This window comes from Oncorhynchus mykiss, chromosome 20, assembly GCF_013265735.2.
Source record: "Oncorhynchus mykiss isolate Arlee chromosome 20, USDA_OmykA_1.1, whole genome shotgun sequence".
Lineage (NCBI taxonomy): Eukaryota > Metazoa > Chordata > Actinopteri > Salmoniformes > Salmonidae > Oncorhynchus > Oncorhynchus mykiss.
In genome coordinates this window covers 30,890,855-30,911,514 of record NC_048584.1, presented here as the reverse complement: position 1 = coordinate 30,911,514, position 20,660 = coordinate 30,890,855, and the positions used below count along the sequence as shown (strand labels likewise).

At 41.3% G+C, this 20,660-nt stretch overlaps 1 protein-coding gene across 25 annotated transcripts in view; it reads left to right on the top strand.

The window, feature by feature from the left end:
• Positions 1–20,660, top strand: part of LOC110498787 (neurexin-1a) — a 556,706-nt gene that overhangs the window by 253,757 nt on the left and 282,289 nt on the right. For 20 of the 25 annotated variants that reach the window (XM_036956181.1, XM_036956168.1, XM_036956160.1 and 17 more), the window contains 7 exons: positions 1,802–2,005; positions 6,043–6,069; positions 17,659–17,781; positions 18,234–18,377; positions 18,590–18,827; positions 18,962–19,152; positions 20,036–20,209. In XM_036956181.1, coding sequence (XP_036812076.1) covers positions 1,802–2,005; positions 6,043–6,069; positions 17,659–17,781; positions 18,234–18,377; positions 18,590–18,827; positions 18,962–19,152; positions 20,036–20,209 — 1,101 coding nt within the window. The remainder of the gene's footprint in view (positions 1–1,801; positions 2,006–6,042; positions 6,070–17,658; positions 17,782–18,233; positions 18,378–18,589; positions 18,828–18,961; positions 19,153–20,035; positions 20,210–20,660) is intronic. The other 5 variants (XM_036956167.1, XM_036956159.1, XM_036956182.1 and 2 more) reach the window with 1 other exon arrangement.

Here is a 20,660-nt window from a genome sequence, read left to right as displayed (position 1 = left end):
CATAGGTACACTTCAACTATGACAGACAAAATGAGAAAAAAAAAATCAGAAAATCACATTGTAGGATTTTTAATGAATTTATTTGCAAATTATGGTGGAAAATAAGTATTTGGTCAATAACAAAAGTTTATCTCAATACTTTGTTATATACCCTTTGTTGACAGAGGTCAAACGTTTTCTGTCCACTTTTTTGCCCCACTGTACATCACCCATGTCACACCCTGACCTAACCAAAATAACAAAGAAAACTAAGAATACCAAGGTCAGAGTGTGACAAGATGCTGCCGTTTTTTGGGGCCGGTGCTTTTTTGGGGACCGTGCACTATATATCTGTCCGCTAATACTAGTAAAGGCCCAGTGCACTATTTTCGTGATATTATTATTATTATATATTTTTTTTAATAAATTATTTTCCTATTAATATTTGTTTTAAAAAATGATGGGGATGCTGAAGCACCCTCCCCGCCCCTACTATGTTCTTTATAGAACCATTCTCCACAAAGGTTTTATGAAGAACCATACAAAAAATCCTTCAATATAGCTCCAAAAAGGGTTGTAACCATAGCAGAATGCTTTTTGGGTGCTAAATACAGCCCTTTTTTATCGTTCATTATAGAACCTTAGTAATCTGTTATTTATAACACTATACAGGTTCCATTTAGAACCTTATGAGCATGGGTCATTATAGAACCTTTAAAAAAAAATCCATACTGCATAGCACCAAAAAGGGTTCTGCTGTGGTTACAAGTCAAATAACCCTTATGTGGGACTATATAGAACCATTTGTTTTTAGTGTGTAGAGGAAACAGCTGCCTGGGTTCAAATACTATTTGAAATAATTTGAATATAATTTGAGCCCAAGACATAGCCATTCCCCTGTCTTTATACCCCACCTTCATTTTTGTCTCAAGGTTGATTGACCATTAGTGTGGTGGTGTGGTGGTTTTGCTCTGACTGCAAAACCCTGTAAGGCTGTCTAACCATGTCTCCAAATGGGTCCAGGAGGATCCCTTCAGTCTGAAGAGCCTTTGAGGTTTTGAGACTGTTTATGTATTCAGTCAAGGTCTTGTCACCTTCAAATACATGTGGTGGATGAGCATGGACTTGGAACCTCATGAATATGTACTGGTTGGTGGGAATCTGGGACTGTGCCTGAGAGCGCTTGATCCAAGGCCCTTGGTATAAGCAGCAACAAACATAACCCATGTTGTGCTAATTGTCTGTTTATTTGCAAGTAGAATTGATAGCTGACTTACTTTACTTTGATTTTATAACATAGCAAACAATATATTTATTCAGCTCTCTCCTTGCTCTCTCTCCTCTCCCACTACTCTCCTCCTTCTTTCTTCTCCTCCTCTCCTCCTCTTCCCCTTGCTCTCCTCTGCATCCCTCTCTCTGCTCTCCTCCCCCTGCTCTCCTCCCCCTACTCTCCTCTCCTTCGCATCTCCCTCTTTCCTCTCCCCCTCTCTCCTCCCCATCACCCTCTCTCCTCCCCTCTACTCTCCCCCCTCCCCATCCCCCTCTCTCCTCACCTCCCCTTGCTCTCCTGCCACCCCCCCTCCCCATCCCCCTCTCTCCTCACCTCCCCTTGCACTCCTGCCACCTCTCCCCCCTCCCCATCCCCCTCTCTCCTCACCTCCCCTTGCTCTCCTGCCACCTCTCCCCCCTCCCCATCCCCCTCTCTCCTCACCTCCCCTTGCTCTCCTGCCACCTCTCCCCCCTCCCCATCCCCCTCTCTCCTCACCTCCCCTTGCTCTCCTGCCATCTCCCCCCCCCCCCCCCTCTCCTTTCCTCCTCCCAGATGCGACCATCCTGAGTTATGACGGCAGTAAGTTCATGAAGATCCAGTTGCCGGTGGTGATGCACACAGAAGCGGAAGACGTGTCGCTACGGTTCCGTTCTCAACGGGCATATGGTGTGCTGATGGCCACAACGTCACGTGACAGCGCCGACACGCTGCGCCTGGAGCTGGAGACTGGCCGTGTCCGCCTGACGGTCAACCTAGGTAATGCCACACGGTGTAGCCGCACGCCACACAGTTACAACAAAACTCACATGGTGCACATAGCCTATGACATGACCACAACAGACACATAGCTGAAGATGACTCACATAGGTTCATGACTCACATAGGTTCATGACTCACAAAGGTTCATGACTCACATAGGTTCATGACTCACATATGTTCATGACTCACATAGGTTCATGACTCACAAACTTTATATAACATTTAGCAACCTCGTCATCCTGAAAACAGACAGACATTTTCTCTAATTTACATCTATGTTAGACTCACTCTCTATCATCTTAGCTATGGATATGCTGATGATATATATGATGTGCTGTATGTTATGTTGAATAGAAGGGGATGGTATAGAACCCTTCAGTGGCCAGAGTCTGCGGCTCTCCGCTCACTGCCAAATGAGCACGCTGTCGTTTTGGCCCAGCAGGGAATGCTCTCTGTCCTACCTCACCCCTACCCCACCCTACCCCCAAGTGACTGTGCAGTGAAGGCATACATTGTTAGTATGTCTATGTGATCCCGGTGGGAATTGAACCTATGACCTTGGCATTGCTATAGCCAAGACCATTAGCCAAATATAAGCCATACCTCCCATTAGCACCAAAAGCCAAATATACTGTCAACCCCATACCTGTTATTAATCCTATTGGCTGGCTCTGGCCACTGTTTTGTATGGAACCTTAATTCCATTATAGCCTTGGAACCTAATTACTGATACCTTCTCTGCCCCGTTGAGGTCCCCTCTGACTATACTTACTTTACTTAGAGTTTTAGCTCCTGGTGGAGAAAAGCCCTCAGCCTTCTACACTCACAGGTCTTTGCTCTGTAACAGTGGTAAGAGTGGTGTCTAATATCTAGTAGTGTCCCTCCCATAGAATTAATTAGACCTGACCAAAATGGCTGCCATTATCAGCACATTCTAGAGCTCCGCAGGTCTTTGACATCACCCACTCTATTGTATTACATGCTGACTTGCAGCTCTTCCTCAGCAGTGAAACATAAATGTGAAGTAGCAAAGCTAATCAATAGACAATAAGTAGATGAATACAAATAAAAAGTGCACAACATTCGGTAAAAAAGACATGGTCATAAAAATAGTTAATAAAAGAGAACAAGGTCAGACTGTTGACTGACCGAGCTTTCCCAGAGTTCAATTACATTTTAGTAATTTAGCAGACAATCTTATCCAGAGCGACTTGCATGAGCAATAACGGTTAAGTGCATTGCTCAAGGGCACATTGGCAGTATTTTCACCCTAGTCAGCTTGGGGATACGAACCAGTGACATTTTGGTTACTGGCCCAATGCTCTTCACAAGCTGGGCTACCTGCCTAGGACAAGGCTCCAGCCGGCTGTTTATGTGAGGCTGAGCGGAGCTCATAGACTGATGAAAGTGCAAAAACAAACAATCGAGAGATATAACTTCTGATATTAATATTTATTGTTGTATAATACTCTTTGCCTTTTGTCTGCATGCCTAGTTCTCAGCGTGCTAGAGATAGTGTGTGTGTGTGTGCGTGTGTGTTTGTGTGTCTATTTGCTCTCCTCATGGAGCAACGGAGAGAATCCGCCTCTGGAAATGTTAGATATCTCCCAAACCGGGCATGGCTGTGGGAAATGATAGCCATCTATTTCTCCTTTCCGCCAGTTAAACAGAAATGGGCTCTCTAAACAGAGGCGTTTAGCAGTGCATGCAAAGCAGAGGGCATGGGATTGGCAGAACTTTCTGTCTGTCAGTCGACCACAGGGAAGCCTGTTGCCGTGGCACCCAGGGCGACAGCGCCTCACACTGACAGAGGGCTGACAACCCACATCACCACGGTTACAGAGCTGACAACCCACATTGCCTCGGTTACCATAGATGTCTTCTGAAATCTGATCTGATGATGACAGCCAAGATGTTTTTGTTTACATTTTCTTTTTTGAATTATTTTGGACAGATTTTAATACTTTCTTCGCTTGGTTTCACTTGCCCTTAGATCACTAGGTCTCCCTCCTCCCTCGGTCTTCTTTCTCTCCCCTCTCCTCCCTCACTTCTCCCTTTCTTTGAAAAGCAGAGCATTTCCTGTGCGGGCTGGCTGGCGTTGGTCTTTGGCTGTTTGCGACCACTTTTCTGCTGTGGTTGACGACACACGACTGGCAGGGCCACTTGGGTATAATGTCTGGGTCTGGATCCGGTCAGCTCTCTCTTCTCACAGCACAACACTGACTCACTGTATATAGTCAGAGAAAGAGAGAGGCTGGATAGCAGCATCAATATGTAGTTGTTTAGAAATAGTGGCAGTATTAGTATACTAGTAGTAGTAGGTAGTACAAGTATTAGTTGTAGGTCCACATGGTAGTGCTAGTAGTAGTAGTTGTAGTAGTAGTAGTAGTAGTAGTAGTAGTCGTCGTCGTAGGTCCACATAATAATAATAATAGTAGTAGTAGTAGTAGTAGTAGTAGTAGTAGTTGTTGTTGTTGTTGTTGTAGGTCCATATAATAATAGTAGTAGTAGTAGTAGTAGTAGTAGTAGTAGTAGTAGTAGTAGTAGTAGTAGTAGTAGTTGTTGTTGTTGTAGTTGTTGTAGGTCCATATAATAAAATAGTAGTAGTAGTAGTAGTAGTAGTAGAAGTAGTAGTAGTAGTAGTAGTAGTTGTTGTTGTTGTAGTTGTTGTAGGTCCATATAATAAAATATTATTAGTAGTAGTAGTAGTAGTAGAAGTAGTAGTAGTAGTAGTAGTAGTAGTAGTTGTTGTTGTTGTTGTTGTTGTAGGTCCATATAATAATAGTAGTAGTAGTAGTAGTAGTAGTAGTAGTAGTAGTAGTAGTAGTTGTTGTTGTTGTTGTTGTAGGTCCATATAATAATAGTAGTAGTAGTAGTAGTAGTAGTAGTAGTAGTAGTAGTAGTAGTAGTAGTAGTAGTTGTTGTTGTTGTAGTTGTTGTAGGTCCATATAATAAAATAGTAGTAGTAGTAGTAGTAGTAGTAGAAGTAGTAGTAGTAGTAGTAGTAGTTGTTGTTGTTGTAGTTGTTGTAGGTCCATATAATAAAATATTATTAGTAGTAGTAGTAGTAGTAGAAGTAGTAGTAGTAGTAGTAGTAGTAGTAGTAGTAGTAGTAGTAGTAGTAGTAGAAGTAGTAGTAGTAGTAGTAGTAGTTGTTGTTGTTGTAGTTGTTGTAGGTCCATATAATAAAATATTATTATTAGTAGTAGTAGTAGTAGTAGTAGTAGTAGTAGTAGTAGTAGTAGTAGTAGTAGTAGTAGTTGGTAACATTTGAAATCATTACAGGTAATAGCTTTCTAATAGTGGTAAAGGTGTTCTGTGAGAAGAGCCTCTGTCACCAATGGCATCGTGCCTGACATTCAGTATGAATCCTTTGAATTGGTTAAAAAAGGACACTGGACAGTGGTCAGATTGAGGCATGGTGTCTTTGAATGCCCGATCCTACGTCTATAAGATGTTAGACCACCCATCATCGCTACCAAGTGGCCCAGCTCGACCATGACCATGTTCTGATGCTCTCTTGTTGCAGATCTCATAGGAAAAAACATATCCACCTCCTCTGTCAAGGAGACCATTTTATTTGGGACTTTTATGAGGAAATGTTTAATTAAAAGATTAATAATGTTTTGTTACTTTTCAGTAGAAATACATTTTTAATCTACAAATCATTAACACTAAATATTGAAACTTTGATTGAGTGATAAAGGTTGGACAGTCAAGGCCTTCCTGTTCAGCACACACAATACAAGAACCTAAAAAAATATAGCACTGTGAAAGGCCCTTTACTGACATAAACAACTATTTAACTAACTCATTTGATTGGCACTGTGAAGTAGTAGTTGCCATGCTCTTCCTACCACACCCCATCAACTTTTACATTGAGTCAGGTGTGGAGGAGGAGAGGGCCGTGGTAGAGAGCATCATGGTGTGGTCCGTGGGTCCGTGTGTCGTCCCCAGAGGGGTGGGAAGTTTTAATATTGTCTGCAGCTGTCACAGTGAAGGATTTGACATCTCATCTGTTCTCCCCCATCTAGACTGTATCAAGATTAACTGTACTGCCAGTAAGTAAAGACTGCTCATATTTAATACTCTACCTCCTTTGTTAATACTATTTTACTGCTACTCTTTCATCTCTATTCACAATGTTGTTTACTCATGAATGTAGATCCCTCTTTAAACAAACTACACCTTTATAGGCCTTATTTGTTTTTTATTTAACCTTTATTTAATTAAAAAAGGTTTATGAAGGTTTTATTAAGCCTTATATTTTGATGTTTGTTTAAATTGTGACCTGAATGTATGTGATCTAAATGTGTGTGCCAGAAAGTAGACTATTTAGGTACAAGATATGTAGATGTCATATGTTTTGCATTATGATTTCAGACCAATTTGACAAAGATGTGCAATATTCCTTCTTTTTTTCCCCAACAGCTAATGGTGAAAAAAATCACATTGCCATTATGATTCCAATCAATTTCCTATACCTTGGATATACATATTATGTATGATATAGACCAGTACAGACCAGTAAAAAGCATACAGACCATTTCATGGGAGATAATGGACTGTGCATTATAGTATGTTCTGGGCCTCAGTCAGGCAGTGTGAATCTGCATCTGCTGTCCTACAGAAAACAAACTGCTGGAGAAGGGGTGGGAGAAGCCAGAGGATGCATGGAGGGATAGAGGAAGGAGAGGGAGAAGCCAGCGGATACATGGAGGGATAGAGGAAGGAGAGGGAGGGAGAAGGCAGAGGATGCATGGAGGGATAGAGGAAGGAGAGGGAGGGAGAAGGCAGAGGATGCATGGAGGGATAGAGGAAGGAGAGGGAGGGAGAAGGCAGAGGATACATGGAGGGATAGAGGAAGGAGAGGGAGGGAGAAGGCAGAGGATACATGGAGGGATAGAGGAAGGAGAGGGAGGGAGAAGGCAGAGGATGCATGGAGGGATAGAGGAAGGAGAGGGAGGGAGAAGTCAGAGGATGCATGTAGGGATACAGGAAGGAGAGGGAGGGATGGGTTGGAATTAATGAGGAGCCCCCAACATGGCAGTCAACAGTGATTTTTCACACTCTGTTGTCTCTAATTACCAGCCTTGATGACGCTCCTAAATTCAAACAGACTGATATAAAACGCATGCTTGGAAACAGAGGTATTTTAGCCACGGATGATTTCCCCCTGTTCCCTTGTTTTCAATCTTTTTTTTTTTTTTACCTTTCTCTCCATTCTTCATTCTCTTCTTGTATTTTATTTTCACCTTTCTCTCTGTTCGTCATTCTCTTCTTTTCTTTCTTTCTTCCCTCAGTCTATCTTGGCGCCTGGTAAATTGATGAGGCTTTTCAAAGCGAAGAGGAAATACGGAGTGTGATTTTATTATTCTCATTAACCTGCCTCACAGAGCAGAGAGAAAGGGATGGAGAGAGTAGGACTGCCAGGAGGGAAGGAGGGAGGGAGGGAAGGAAGGAATAAGGGATGTAGTGGAATGGAGCGAGGTGAGAGGGAGGTAGGGATGGAGAAATGGATAGGGTAGGGAAAGAGAGAATAGGACTGCTAGGAAAGAGGGTGGGAGGGACAGAGAAAGAGAGAGAAGGGGGGTGTGGAGCTACAGAGGCTACATTGCAATACTTTAGGAGGAAACTTGTCCTTGTCCTTGTATTTATAATTCAGGGACATTGATGAATTAATGATGGAAGAAGAGTCCTCAAGAGTCAGAAAAGATGAGCCGTTCTTTCCTGTGCTCCGTACTGCCTGATGCATACAATACACACTAGATCTCTAGGGTTTACCTTCACTTCCATCACACTGACTCTCCTCCACTGTTATGGAGAAACACACTCGCAACAACATAACATAGTAAGTTCTGTCTCCTCCATCCAGATTGTCTTCATCCATTCTGCATCCAGTCCTCTTAGTCTGGCTGGAGGTACGGCTGAGTCACACGAACGGATGCAATATTTGATAGGGTACATTTGAATTTATATCTGGAGGCTGGTTTCATAGCAAGGTCTGTGTATAGGAGCATCAAAAATAATTCACATTATAAATGGTTTGCAACAACAGTTAGGCTATTCTATAGCATTACCCGTGAATTCCAATGGTGATTTATAATACCTATTTCTATGCTAAATAGCATTTAATGCAACTAAGAATTCTGCATGCATTTTGTACATTGTGTATGCAAATTGATTGTAAACATTCCAACATTCCATACACTCTCCATCCTTAAGCACAGTGCTAATTTGTGGAATCACAACTACAGTATAATCTCTGCAAACATTGAACATCAAACACACCTGTAGTGCCTTCCACACATGTGTATTCTTGTACATACCAATACATTCCCATCACCAAACAAATCTGTCCGTAGATTGTCTTTCTTTCAAATACAGCACGTGGATCTAGTGCCATGTCTCTGTGTAGGTAGCTAATCTAAAAAAAAAAATGTCACATACTTACACAAAAGCAGAAAAGGAAATGGGTAGTGGAGATATATTCTTTAGTAAATCATTTTTTTGATGCATTTAAAGCGACAATCAGCAGTTGTTACATCCATTTTTGGTCTTATAAATGAATGATATATTTATCCATTGATTCTTGAAAAATATAACTTATAAATGACTCATGAGCTTAGTTCAAATGTTGCACCCCATCAGAACCCAAAGTATAAACTTGTTTTACTCCAATGTTTGTTAACAAAGTAAATGTAAACAAACACACTTCAAAACATGGTTAAAACTATAGTCTATAATTGTGGATGGTCAGTCTTTGCATCCATAGCTGTGTCTATGAGTCTATGAATTGGAGAGTGGTTACATTTCGCCAGCTTTTTACCAAAACAGGGGCGGGGATGGATTGTTATTGTTTCAGCTGCTGATGGCCGCTTTAAAGTTCTTGTTCTCTCTCTCTCTCTCTCTCTCTCTCTCTCTCTCTCTCTCTCTCTCTCTCTCTCTCTCTCTCTCATTGATGCACACATATTTCCTAGTGTTTGTTTTGTGTAGCTAGAACAGAAGGGTTGTATGGTTATGTGATAAAAACAACTGTTTGCTGCTTTATAAGTAAACATACTTTGATTCAAAACTGTAAGTCTGTGTTTACACAGGCAGTTCTATTCTGATCTTTTGCCCAATTATTTGTCTTTTCAACAATCAAATCAATTATTTTACCAATCATTTGGCAAAATATCATAATTGTGCTGCCTGTGTAAACGCAGCCTGAGGCACTTAGATCAAATGATCTCCACCTGAATAGCAAGAGTCACTGAAGCTCGTTTGGCACGACCACTGTTGACTGGCACGTTGACTTCAGAAATAAACCATGCGTGTCTGTGTTTGGCACACATTATTCAGAAATGATGTGAGACATGACTGTGTGATGCCAGCGTTTGGGAATGCACGAATGGAAGTAGATATTCATCCTCAATAATAAAATAAAGAAAAAGGTGAAGGAGAGAATGAGGCTCCTTGCGTCGACTCAGACCTAGCCTAATTGGGTCTGAGGAAAATGTTTCATTTCCATTCCTGAAAAGAAAAGCACCAAACACCAATGCAGCTTTACAACTCTGTTCTAGCTACATACAGTTACCATCTTCTACTTGGATAGAGTAACCGTTCCACTTCCAAGGATTGTTTTTCCATTTTTTACCAGGTCATTCTTTTTTCACTCCTTATTATTTTTTAAACCACTTCATTATTTATTGCGTTAATTAGTGTTGTCAGTTTGCGGCATCTTGGTTCAGCTTTGTGGAAGAATGACATGTTCAGAACAGACTCAAAGAAAAAACACACACAGCACAGACTCAAAAAACACATCACTGTCAATTAGGGGTCTTCGGCTCCCTTCCCTCAGGCGTCCTCAGCTCTGCCCGAAGAAACCGCTGCCACTTCAACTTAAACACTGTTAACATGCACTGACTGACGACAAGCTAAAAATACACACACACACACACACACAGATTGGCTTTTTTTGTTTGGTTCGTGTTTAGTTGTTGTAGTATTGATTTGTTACAACTTGGTATCTGTAGGATGATGTAATCATCAGTAACTTAGCAGAAGCTGATAATAATGTTGGTTCTTTCCTAAAAACAGTTCTGAGGCTGTAAGAACATAATAACTATGTGAATAAATAAGCAAGAATACCTTATTAAACTCACTAAAACAAAAGACAATCTCTGTAAATGCAACATAAATATTATTTAAACCTGTCATAAAAAACTCACTGGTTGACTGTTCAATTAGTGTTTTCCGTGTCTCTGTATAAGTACGTGTGTTTGTCTTTCTGTGTGTGTGTGTGTGTGTGTGAGTGTGTGTGTGTGTGTGTGTGTGTGTGTGTGTGTGAGTGTGCGTGCGTGTGCGTGTGTGTGCATGCGTGCATTCGTGCGTGTGTGTGCGTTCGTGCGTGTGTGTGTGTGCGCGTGGAGAGCAAATTAAATGCAGTCTGGTTTCCTTCCATGGAGATGTGACCCATATGACCTCCAGGTCTCTCTTAACCTGTCTAGCGGAACCCCCCCCCCCCCCCCCCAACAGCCAGTGAAAGGTCACCACCAAGCCACAGAAAAACAGCAATTTTTTCCAGCCAAAGAGAGGAGTCACAAAAAGCAGAAATAGAGATAAAATTAATTACTAACCTTTGATGATCTTCATCAGATGACACTCATAGGACTTCATGTTACACAATACATGTATGTTTTGTTTGATAAAGTTCATATTTATATAAAAAAATCAGAGTTTACTTGGGGTGTTACGTTCAGTAGTTCTAAAACATTCAGTGATATTGCAGAGAGCCACATCAATTGACAGAAATACTCATAATAAACATTGATAAAGACACGACAATATTATACATGGAACTTTGGATAAACTTCTCCTTAATGCAACCGCTGTGCCAGATGTTTTACTTTCCAGAGAAAGCAAACCATGCAATAATCTGAGTACTGCCTTTAGACAACAAAGCAGCCAAAAAGATACCCACCATATTGGGTAGTCAACATTACTCAGAAATAGCATTTTAAATATTCACTTACCTTTGATGATCTTCATCAGAATACCCTCCCAGGAATCCCAATTCCACCATAAATATTTGATTTGTTCAATAATGTCCATCAGTTATGTCCAAATATCTTCTTTTGTTAGGGCGTTTGGTAAACAAATCCAAAAGGGCGTTCAGGTCGTGCCGATCGTCGGAGGAAAAGTTCAAAAAGTTCCGTTACAGCCCGTAGAAACATGCCAAACTAAGTATGGAATCCATCTGTATCAATCTTTAATCTGCCATATGAGTTCTGTTATACTCACAGACATCATTCAAACAGTTTTAGAAACTTCAGAGTGTTTTCTATCCCAATTTACTAATTACGGCTGAGTAGCAGGCAGCTTAATTTGGGCACGTTTTTCATCCAAAGAAAGAAGTTAATTTCCGTTACACTTTACTTTGAAAAGCACTCGTGCACCACCATTCTCTTTCACACACACACTCACACACACACACACACACACACACACACACACACACACACACACACACACACACACACACACTAGGGTAGAATACTGTCCCGGTATTTAAAAAATGTTCCATCCCGAGAATAAATCCCCTTTCTCCCGGGTAACCTGGTATTTCCCACCGAAACCGCAAGTGTCATTCGAAAGCATTATAAAGCATTATAAAGCATTATAAATCATATAAAGATTTCTGGATTTGTTTAGAGCTTTGATCAGCATGAACATTCTACCTGATGCTGCCTGAGCCTGATGAGGCATATATTAAATACATTTAATGAGCCCATGCCCAAAAAAGCCCAAATTATTGTGTCGTTATCCAAATACATGATATAAGCTACTGCACATTACACGGGACAGAAAAACATGAAAGCCCATAGATGTAGCTAGCTACAGTGCCTTGCGAAAGTATTCGGCCCCCTTGAACTTTGCAACCTTTTGCCACATTTCAGGCTTCAAACATAAAGATATAAAACTGTATTTTTTTGTGAAGAATCAACAACAAGTGGGACACAATCATGAAGTGGAACGACATTTATTGGATATTTCAAACTTTTTTAACAAATCAAAAACTGAAAAAGTGGGCGTACAAAATTATTCAACCCCTTTACTTTCAGTGCAGCAAACTCTCTCCAGAAGTTCAGTGAGGATCTCTGAATGATCCAATGTTGACCTAAATGACTAATGATGATAAATACAATCCACCTGTGTGTAATCAAGTCTCTGTATAATTGCACCTGCACTGTGATAGTCTCAGAGGTCCGTTAAAAGCGCAGAGAGCATCATGAAGAACAAGGAACACACCAGGCAGGTCTGAGATACTGTTGTGAAGAAGTTTAAAGCCGGATTTGGATACAAAAAGATTTCCCAAGCTTTAAACATCCCAAGGAGCACTGTGCAAGTGATAATATTGACATGGAAGGAGTATCAGACCACTGCAAATCTACCAAGACCTGGCCGTCCCTCTAAACTTTCAGCTCATACAAGGAGAAGACTGATCAGAGATGCAGCCAAGAGGCCCATGATCACTCTGGATGAACTGCAGAGATCTACAACTGAGGTGGGAGACTCTGTCCATAGGACAACAATCAGTCGTATATTGCACAAATCTGGCCTTTATGGAAGAGTGGCAAGAAGAAAGCCATTTCTTAAAGATATCCATAAAAAGTGTTGTTTAAAGTTTGCCACAAGCCACCTGGGAGACACACCAAACATGTGGAAGAAGGTGCTCTGGTCAGATGAAACCAAAATTGAACTTTTTGGCAACAATGCAAGACGTTATGTTTGGCGTAAAAGCAACACAGCTCATCACCCTGAACACACCATCCCCACTGTCAAACATGGTGGTGGCAGCATCATGGTTTGGGCCTGCTTTTATTCAGCAGGGACAGGGAAGATGGTTAAAATTGATGGGAAGATGGATGGAGTCAAATACAGGACCATTCTGGAAGAAAACCTGATGGAGTCTGCAAAAGACCTGAGACTGGGACGGAGATTTGTCTTCCAACAAGACAATGATCCAAAACATAAAGCAAAATCTACAATGGAATGGTTCAAAAATAAACATATCCAGGTGTTAGAATGGCTGAATAATTTTGCACGCCCAATTTTTCAGTTTTTGATTTGTTAAAAAAGTTGAAATATCCAATAAATGTCGTTCCACTTCATGATTGTGTCCCACTTGTTGTTGATTCTTCACAAAAAAATACAGTTTTATATCTTTATGTTTGAAGCCTGAAATGTGGCAAAGGTCGCAAAGTTCAAGGGGGCCGAATACTTTCGCAAGGATGAGGTATATGCTCTCTTGGGTAAATACATTAAACTAGCTCCAGTAGGCTAATCTTTTTGATTGTGAACTGTATTTCTGTACTGTATTGTACTATATCAGTGGAGGCTGCTGAGGGGAGAATGGGTCATAATAATGGCTGGATTGGAGTAACATGGTTTTCATTGGTTTGATACCATTCCATTCATTATACTCCATTCCCTCTAATTATTATGAGCAGTTCTCCCCTCAGCAGCCTCCACTTATCTGTATTATATTGACAGGAATTATGCATATCGTTCAAACAATGATAAAGCAGATGAGAACCTGCGATTCTGGTGCAGCACATGCTGCCTTCAAAGTTACCGGTATAGGCAACAAAAATATATATATATATTTTTTAAATATAATAGGGCATCTTTGTATAACTAGTAGGCTGACTCATATACTGTATAGCCTACTTTTTGTAATATTTCCCCTGATGTTATTACTAACTCTTCTTCCTCTCTCTATTGTTGCTTCATTCCTTCCATGCTTTCAACAGTTTCATTGTCCTTACTTTCATCGTTCTAATGACATCCTTGAATAATATAGGACTACAATTAGATGCAGAAGGCTTTCACTTCTCTTCATGAAGATTTAATGGTTATGGGGCTGAATAAATTACTGCTATAGCCTACCACCATCGTGAGCTCGCTCTTCTTTCAAACTACCCGCGAGTTCTATGGGCTGCTGTATTTAACATTCAACAAAAAAAGAGCTTGCGTTCCTCTTTGAATAGTCTACTGGTATAAGAAATGCAAATACAATTATGTCCAGCAAGCCATTCTAGTCTAGCGTTTCCTGCATGGGACTCCAAGAGCTAAGGAGCCTTTTTTAAGGAGAGGCCAGCGGAGCACAGGTGTGTGGGTATTGTGCAAGAGACAGAGACTTCAAGTTAGAAACTTATTATGCATAACCCATCATTAATTAGCTAAATATAAGACATAATGTTAATACAGCATTGAATGTATTACCTGGAAGAGGTAGGCTAGGCCTGTATGTTGCTATATATCACATCTAGAACAGGGTTATCTATTTTGGATGCAATGTGAAGGGGAGTTTATGCAGAGAGAGAAAGACTGCGATCAACGATTTTAAGCAGTGATAACCGAGTGGTAGGCTGTTTTAACACTGTACAGCTGCAATGAAAAATGAATGACTCTTTACAATAAAAAAAAAGAAGGTGACTCCCGACAGCCAGAAGGAGATGGGTAAATTAGTTACACATTTGGTCTTTATATTACTGTATCAAAGGCTATGCCGCAGCAAATGTAGGCCTACCTGTCACAAGAAAAAAAAGTTAACCATGATGAGATCTACATGCACTGTGAACTGCACTCTGTACTGAGATGGGCTGTCTGTCCCCACCCTGAGCTTTGATTCATCATGCAGAGGCCGTAGAGAAGCCAGATTTAGACATTGCATATCATTTAACAGTTCAATTTTACACCATGCTGTTCATTCTGCTCATATAAATAATTTATTATAATTTACCGGTTTCTCGCCGTTATTTATCCCGGGAAAAGTGAGTGGTTTTGGGCGTTAAATCCCAGTAAATCTTGGTTACCGGGTTCCCGCCATTCAGCACAACCCTAATGGGGACCAGGTTCATCCCAGTCAACCCTTTTACGGGTATTTATTTCTTTTCCTCTTTCTCTGCAATCTTCAAAGCCTGAACGCCTCAATGTGTATGCAAATCACAGGCAGCCGGAGCACTAGGATATTATACTCAATCTCAGAGGCGCCGTTTTGCTTTGTAAGCACTAAACACCCCACCAGGGCCGGGGAGGATAGAAACCAGGCTCCTGGAGAATGGGATTAGGAGTGAGGGAGAGGGGGAGAGGGAGCGATATATGAAATAATGGGATGGAGGGATGGAGTTCGGGCACTTGAAAGGATGGATTGAGCTTTGCCTTCCATTCCTCTGTCCTTGTGGCCAAGAGAATTGGAAGAGGAGAGAAATCGTTTAGGAAAAAGAGGGGGGAGATGTTTCAGGAGGATAGATGTTCCTTGTATTGACACACTGTAGAAGGTCATGTAAGATATCTCATAGCATCAAATTGCCCAATGTTGGGACACTGAATCTGAAACAGTGTGGCTTTATAAGAAAACTAAATGATCGGTGTTCCAACTGGATCTACTCCAGCCTCTGATTCTGATCCTGTACAAGCTTATTGTCTTCTGTTTGATTCAATCTTATTGTCTTCTGTTGAGGAGAGGAGTGATTCATATTGTGCCAGATGGAAGGAGATAATTTAAAATACACTGACTGTGATTCCAGCTCTGACTTTGAGCATTTTGATTGTGTGTGTGTGTGTGTGAGCGTGTGTGTGTGTGTGTGTGTGTGTGTGTGTGTGTGTGTGTGTGTGAGTGAGCGTGTGCGTGTGTGTGTGTGTGTGTGTGTGCGTGTGAGTGAGTGTATGTGTGTGTTTGTGTGTATTTATTTAGTGTACATCAAATACATTTAGTGTATATACTCTGAAACTCTTAAATGAAGGAAATGAGACATAGTCACAAAGACATTTTCCTTTCTCTTCACATCCATTATCTGGTACCATGTCCTGACTTGCCATAAGACGTAGTCCAGTGTCCTCACTGGGTTCTTGGTGATGAGTTAGGGGAGATAAGGCTTTGTTCTCCTCAGCCCTCAGTAGGACATATTCTACTACGGGAACTGCCTTTCCTCCTTAATTAATGGTTTTTAATTCATAATTCATGAAGTGGGAATGCAATGCAGTGTCTTCACTTGGTCCAAACTACATATTTAAATATAAAACAACGAGCTTCAATAGTATTTTCCCTATATAACTACATTGGAGTTCCTACTCACCAGAAGCTCTCATTATTTAAAAAAGAGCATTGCACCCATTTACATTTGAGTAATTTATCAGACACTCTTATCCAGAGAGACTTACAGTCAGTGCATTCATCTTCAGATAGCTAGGTGGGACAACTACATATCACAGTCATAGTAAGTACTTTTCTCCTCAATAAAGTAGCTATCAGCAAAGTCAGTGCTACTAGGAAAAGACAAGACACAAGTGTTAGTTTAAAAAAATATATTATTACTAAAAAAGTTATATAGTGAGGTAGTCACTATGTTGTAAAAATATCAGACGTAGGCATTAAATGGGATGCCAAACCTCTGGTAGGCTTGCTGGCAACATCACTTGTTTTAACACATCACTTGTTCTTCATGGCACAGTTGCCTCGCCATCAGCCATGATGTAATGTACTCAGTTAGATGTCCCTCTTTAGAGAATCCCCTGGAAGGTTCTTTCTGGTAACACCATTGGGCGGTTTTCTTTTTTTCCCCACAGTAAGCCATTATGCAGCTATGACATCAAATCAAATGTATTTATATAGCCCTTACATCAGCTGATATCTCAAAGTGCTGTACAGAAACCCAGCCTAAAACCCCAAACAGCAAGCAATGCAGGTGTAGAAGCATAGTGGCTAGGAAAAAACCTAGTCAGAAACCTAAAGAGGAATCATCTTCTGGCTGTGTCGGGTGGAGATTATAACAGAACATGGCCAAGATGTTCAAATGTTCATAAATGACCAGCATGGTCAAATAATAATAATCACAGTAGTTGTCAAGGGTGCAACAGGTCAGCACCTCAGGAGTAAATGTCAGTAAATCCCTCTTCAAAAAATCACAGTCCTTATTTCCTCGTGGCAGCGTACTGTCCGGCTTCTATTCATTAACAAGACACTTCCCTCGCTGCCTCACAGTTACAGTGCTCAAACTAGCACCTTGAATAATGTTTACTTCATGGTTATGATTTTTTTGTTGTTTCCCAACATCATTATTTACAATTCGTCTGATTGAGTGAGGTGTTTTTCGTGATCACTATTATTATTTCCTCAACATCATTATTTACAATTCATTTTATTGAGGTCAGACACAGCAGAATAAGGTTTGAAATGGCATTTACCGTTAAACTAATCAAGATGGAGTTTGTTTCCCTCTGTCTTACCCTTATGTATCGCCAAGCCATGCAGCATTGTGGTGGAGCTTTACTGCCACCTAGTGACATTGTTATTAATTGCACACTCATAGAAAAACAATGACTAAAATGGGTATCCAATTCAAAACAGTGTTCCGTGATTTCTGCGATTAGGTAGATGAGGTGTTGTTACACCTAATGACGTGAGAGACAACCTGAGGTAGTGTTGTGTGGGTCATTAAATATGTTCTGTTTTATAGGTATTATTTTACTCCTCTCTCTCTCTCTCTCTTTACCCCCCACCCCCTCCTCCCAAACACACCCTGTCACTGCACTAACTCTGGTGTCTCTTCTCCCCGTCTCGAGGTGTGTGTGTGTTAACCAGTGTTTGGGCTGTCCTACAGGCAAGGGTCCAGAGACCATATTTGCTGGTCAGAACCTGAATGATAACGAGTGGCACACGGTGCGTGTGTTCAGGAGGGGAAAGAGTTTGAAACTCACCGTAGATGATCTTCAACCTGTAGAAGGTACAACCTCCCTCTCTCTAATTCAATGTCTATGTTTTATATGAGTGTGATACTTTTCAGGACAGTCCTTGGGCCCCTTGTAGGTAAGACACACAGTTTGACTATGGACTAGATCAGACAAAGTTGGATCTAGTCCATAATGTCTGATATACAATCGATCATTTTGGGGCTAGTTTCCCAGACAGAGATTAAAACTAGTCATGGACTAGAAAGATATTTCAATGAATATTCTCCATTGAACATGCTTTGTAGTACAGGATTAGTCTTAATCTGTGTTGGGAAGCCGGCCCTGTGTGTATAACCCCATTGTATTTCACGTACCTTTCTACTAGTGGACAAGTGTGGCTCCAGACCTTTAGGAGGTGAGAGTGGCATGTGTCCTGCTGGAGACATGAATGACCTCCCTCCACCCATGTCTCCCCCCTCTCACCCTCCCTTCTGTCAATCAAAAGGTCAAATGGCAGGTGACCACACCCAGTTGGAGTTTCACAACATTGAGACGGGTATCGTGACGGAGAAACGATTCATGTCCATGGTGCCTTCCAACTTCATAGGCCACCTCCAGAGCCTCTCCTTCAACGGCATGGCCTATATAGGTAGGTAGCCCAGAGGTTAGGGAGGTGGACCAGTAACTGGAAGGTCAACGGTCCATGTCCTGGGCTGGGTGTTGGAAAAAGTGGGACTGAACTGGCTACTGGAGGTTTTCTTGTGTCGGATCATTAATACTAATAATGTTGTGCCCTTAACCCCAGAGGTGTGTGTGAGACAAAAAAATATACTTACAGTATCTATTATATTTTTCCTGTAGACCTGTGTAAGAACGGTGACATTGACTACTGCGAGCTCAACGCCATGATCGGCTTCAAGAACATCATTGCTGATCCGGTCACGTTCAAGTCACGGTCGAGCTATTTGGCTCTGACCACCCTGCAGGCCTACTACTCTATGCACCTGTTCTTCCAGTTCAAGACCACCTCGTCAGATGGACTCATACTGTTCAACAGTGGGGACGGAAACGACTTCATCGTGGTTGAGCTGGTCAAGGGGTAGGTTGTCAAGACATACTGTAGGTTAGTCATTCATATTGAAGGATTGGGCGGGTTGTGTGTGTTTGTGATTTTGGACTGTGTGTGCGCGAGTGTGTGTCTGCATCATTATTCATGTGAATGCCTTTTTCCAGCTACCTGCACTACGTATCAGACCTGGGGAACGGAGCTCACCTGATCAAGGGCAACTCCAACAAGCCCCTGAATGACAACCACTGGCACAACGTCATGATCTCACGAGACACTAACAACCTCCACACCGTCAAGATCGACACCAAGGTCACCACCCAGACCACCATGGGAGCCAAGAACCTGGACCTGAAGGGTAGGCTTTCTGGGGCTGGGGGTTTATGTTCTCAACATACTTTATACTCTGACGGAGGGTGGCACTATTGTTATTGCGTTGGGGTACAGTGTCTTAGAGGAGCCAATTGACTGGTACTGGTCTACTGTTTGACAGGGTTAGTGGATGTTTTTTAAAGAAGATCAGAGGAGAGTAAAATCAATGTTACATTGAACTGTGAAGTTATCTACCAATGGAATTACTGTATCACAAGGTCCATTACTATATACTGTACAGGCACAGTGCTATGTTTCTAGTCTAGAACTGAGAATATGCCTTAAAGTATGCCTCTGTATATATATATATATATATATATATATATATATATATATATATATATATATATATATATATATATATATATATATATATATATATATATATATATTTTTAATCTGTTCCCAGATAAAAATAAATAAATATATATATATATATATACAGAGGCATACTTTAAGGCATATTCTCAGTTCTAGACTAGAAACATAGCACTGTGTCTGTACAGTGTATACAGTTTATATCAGTAGCTATTATTCTCCACCAGGGGTCAGTGATTCCACACTAGTTTCCTGTGTTCTGCTGAACAGCAACGCATCAATATTTTTGTTCTTTACCGTTGTCATTCTGAATAGTAGAAGTAATGCTGGTTGTATTATAGCCACCAGTTATCACCTCATCAGTGATATATTAACCCTTCCTGTCCATTCGTATGCCCCCTCCTATGTACTTACTTAATCCTCTTCATTCCTATGAAACATATAAGGCTTCAGTGAGAGAGCACCACTGTTGCCTATCTCCTGCTTGCTTGGAGATTGGGTTCCTTGACAGGCCACTATCCTTCATCTTTTTCCTACCCTGTCCTTCACAGGTGACCTGTATATTGGTGGCGTGGCCAAAGAGACGTACAAGGAGCTTCCCAAGCTGGTGCACGCCAAAGAGGGCTTCCAGGGTTGCCTAGCATCGGTGGACCTGAACGGACGCCTCCCGGACCTGATGTCGGACGCCCTGGCATGTGTGGGCCAGATAGAGAGAGGCTGCGAAGGTAAACACACACACACACACACACACACACACACACACACACACTAGGGTGGCCCGTCCTCTTCTTTCTGTTCCGGGTGGAAATTAATTGATAACATTAAGTGATTTGATAATAGTCAAATCAAATCATAGTCAAAGTTGTTGTTACTGTGACATTGTGAATGTTTTCCTCTCAGTCATGTTTATGTTCTGTGCCCTGGACCACACATGGTTTTAAAATACAGACAAACAACTTGAGGGTTTTTTGCAATTTGATTTGACATCGGTGATCTCTCCTCTAAGAAGACTTCTGCAAGGCATCTTTGCTGGTTACAAATTGAGGAAACGTAGACAATAGCTTGCCTGAAATAAAGTGTATTACACATTCTAAAATCCTCCAGCCTTCTAAAGGGGAATATATTTTGGTCACACATTATTTGGATGTAGATAATTTACAGATGGTCATACTATCA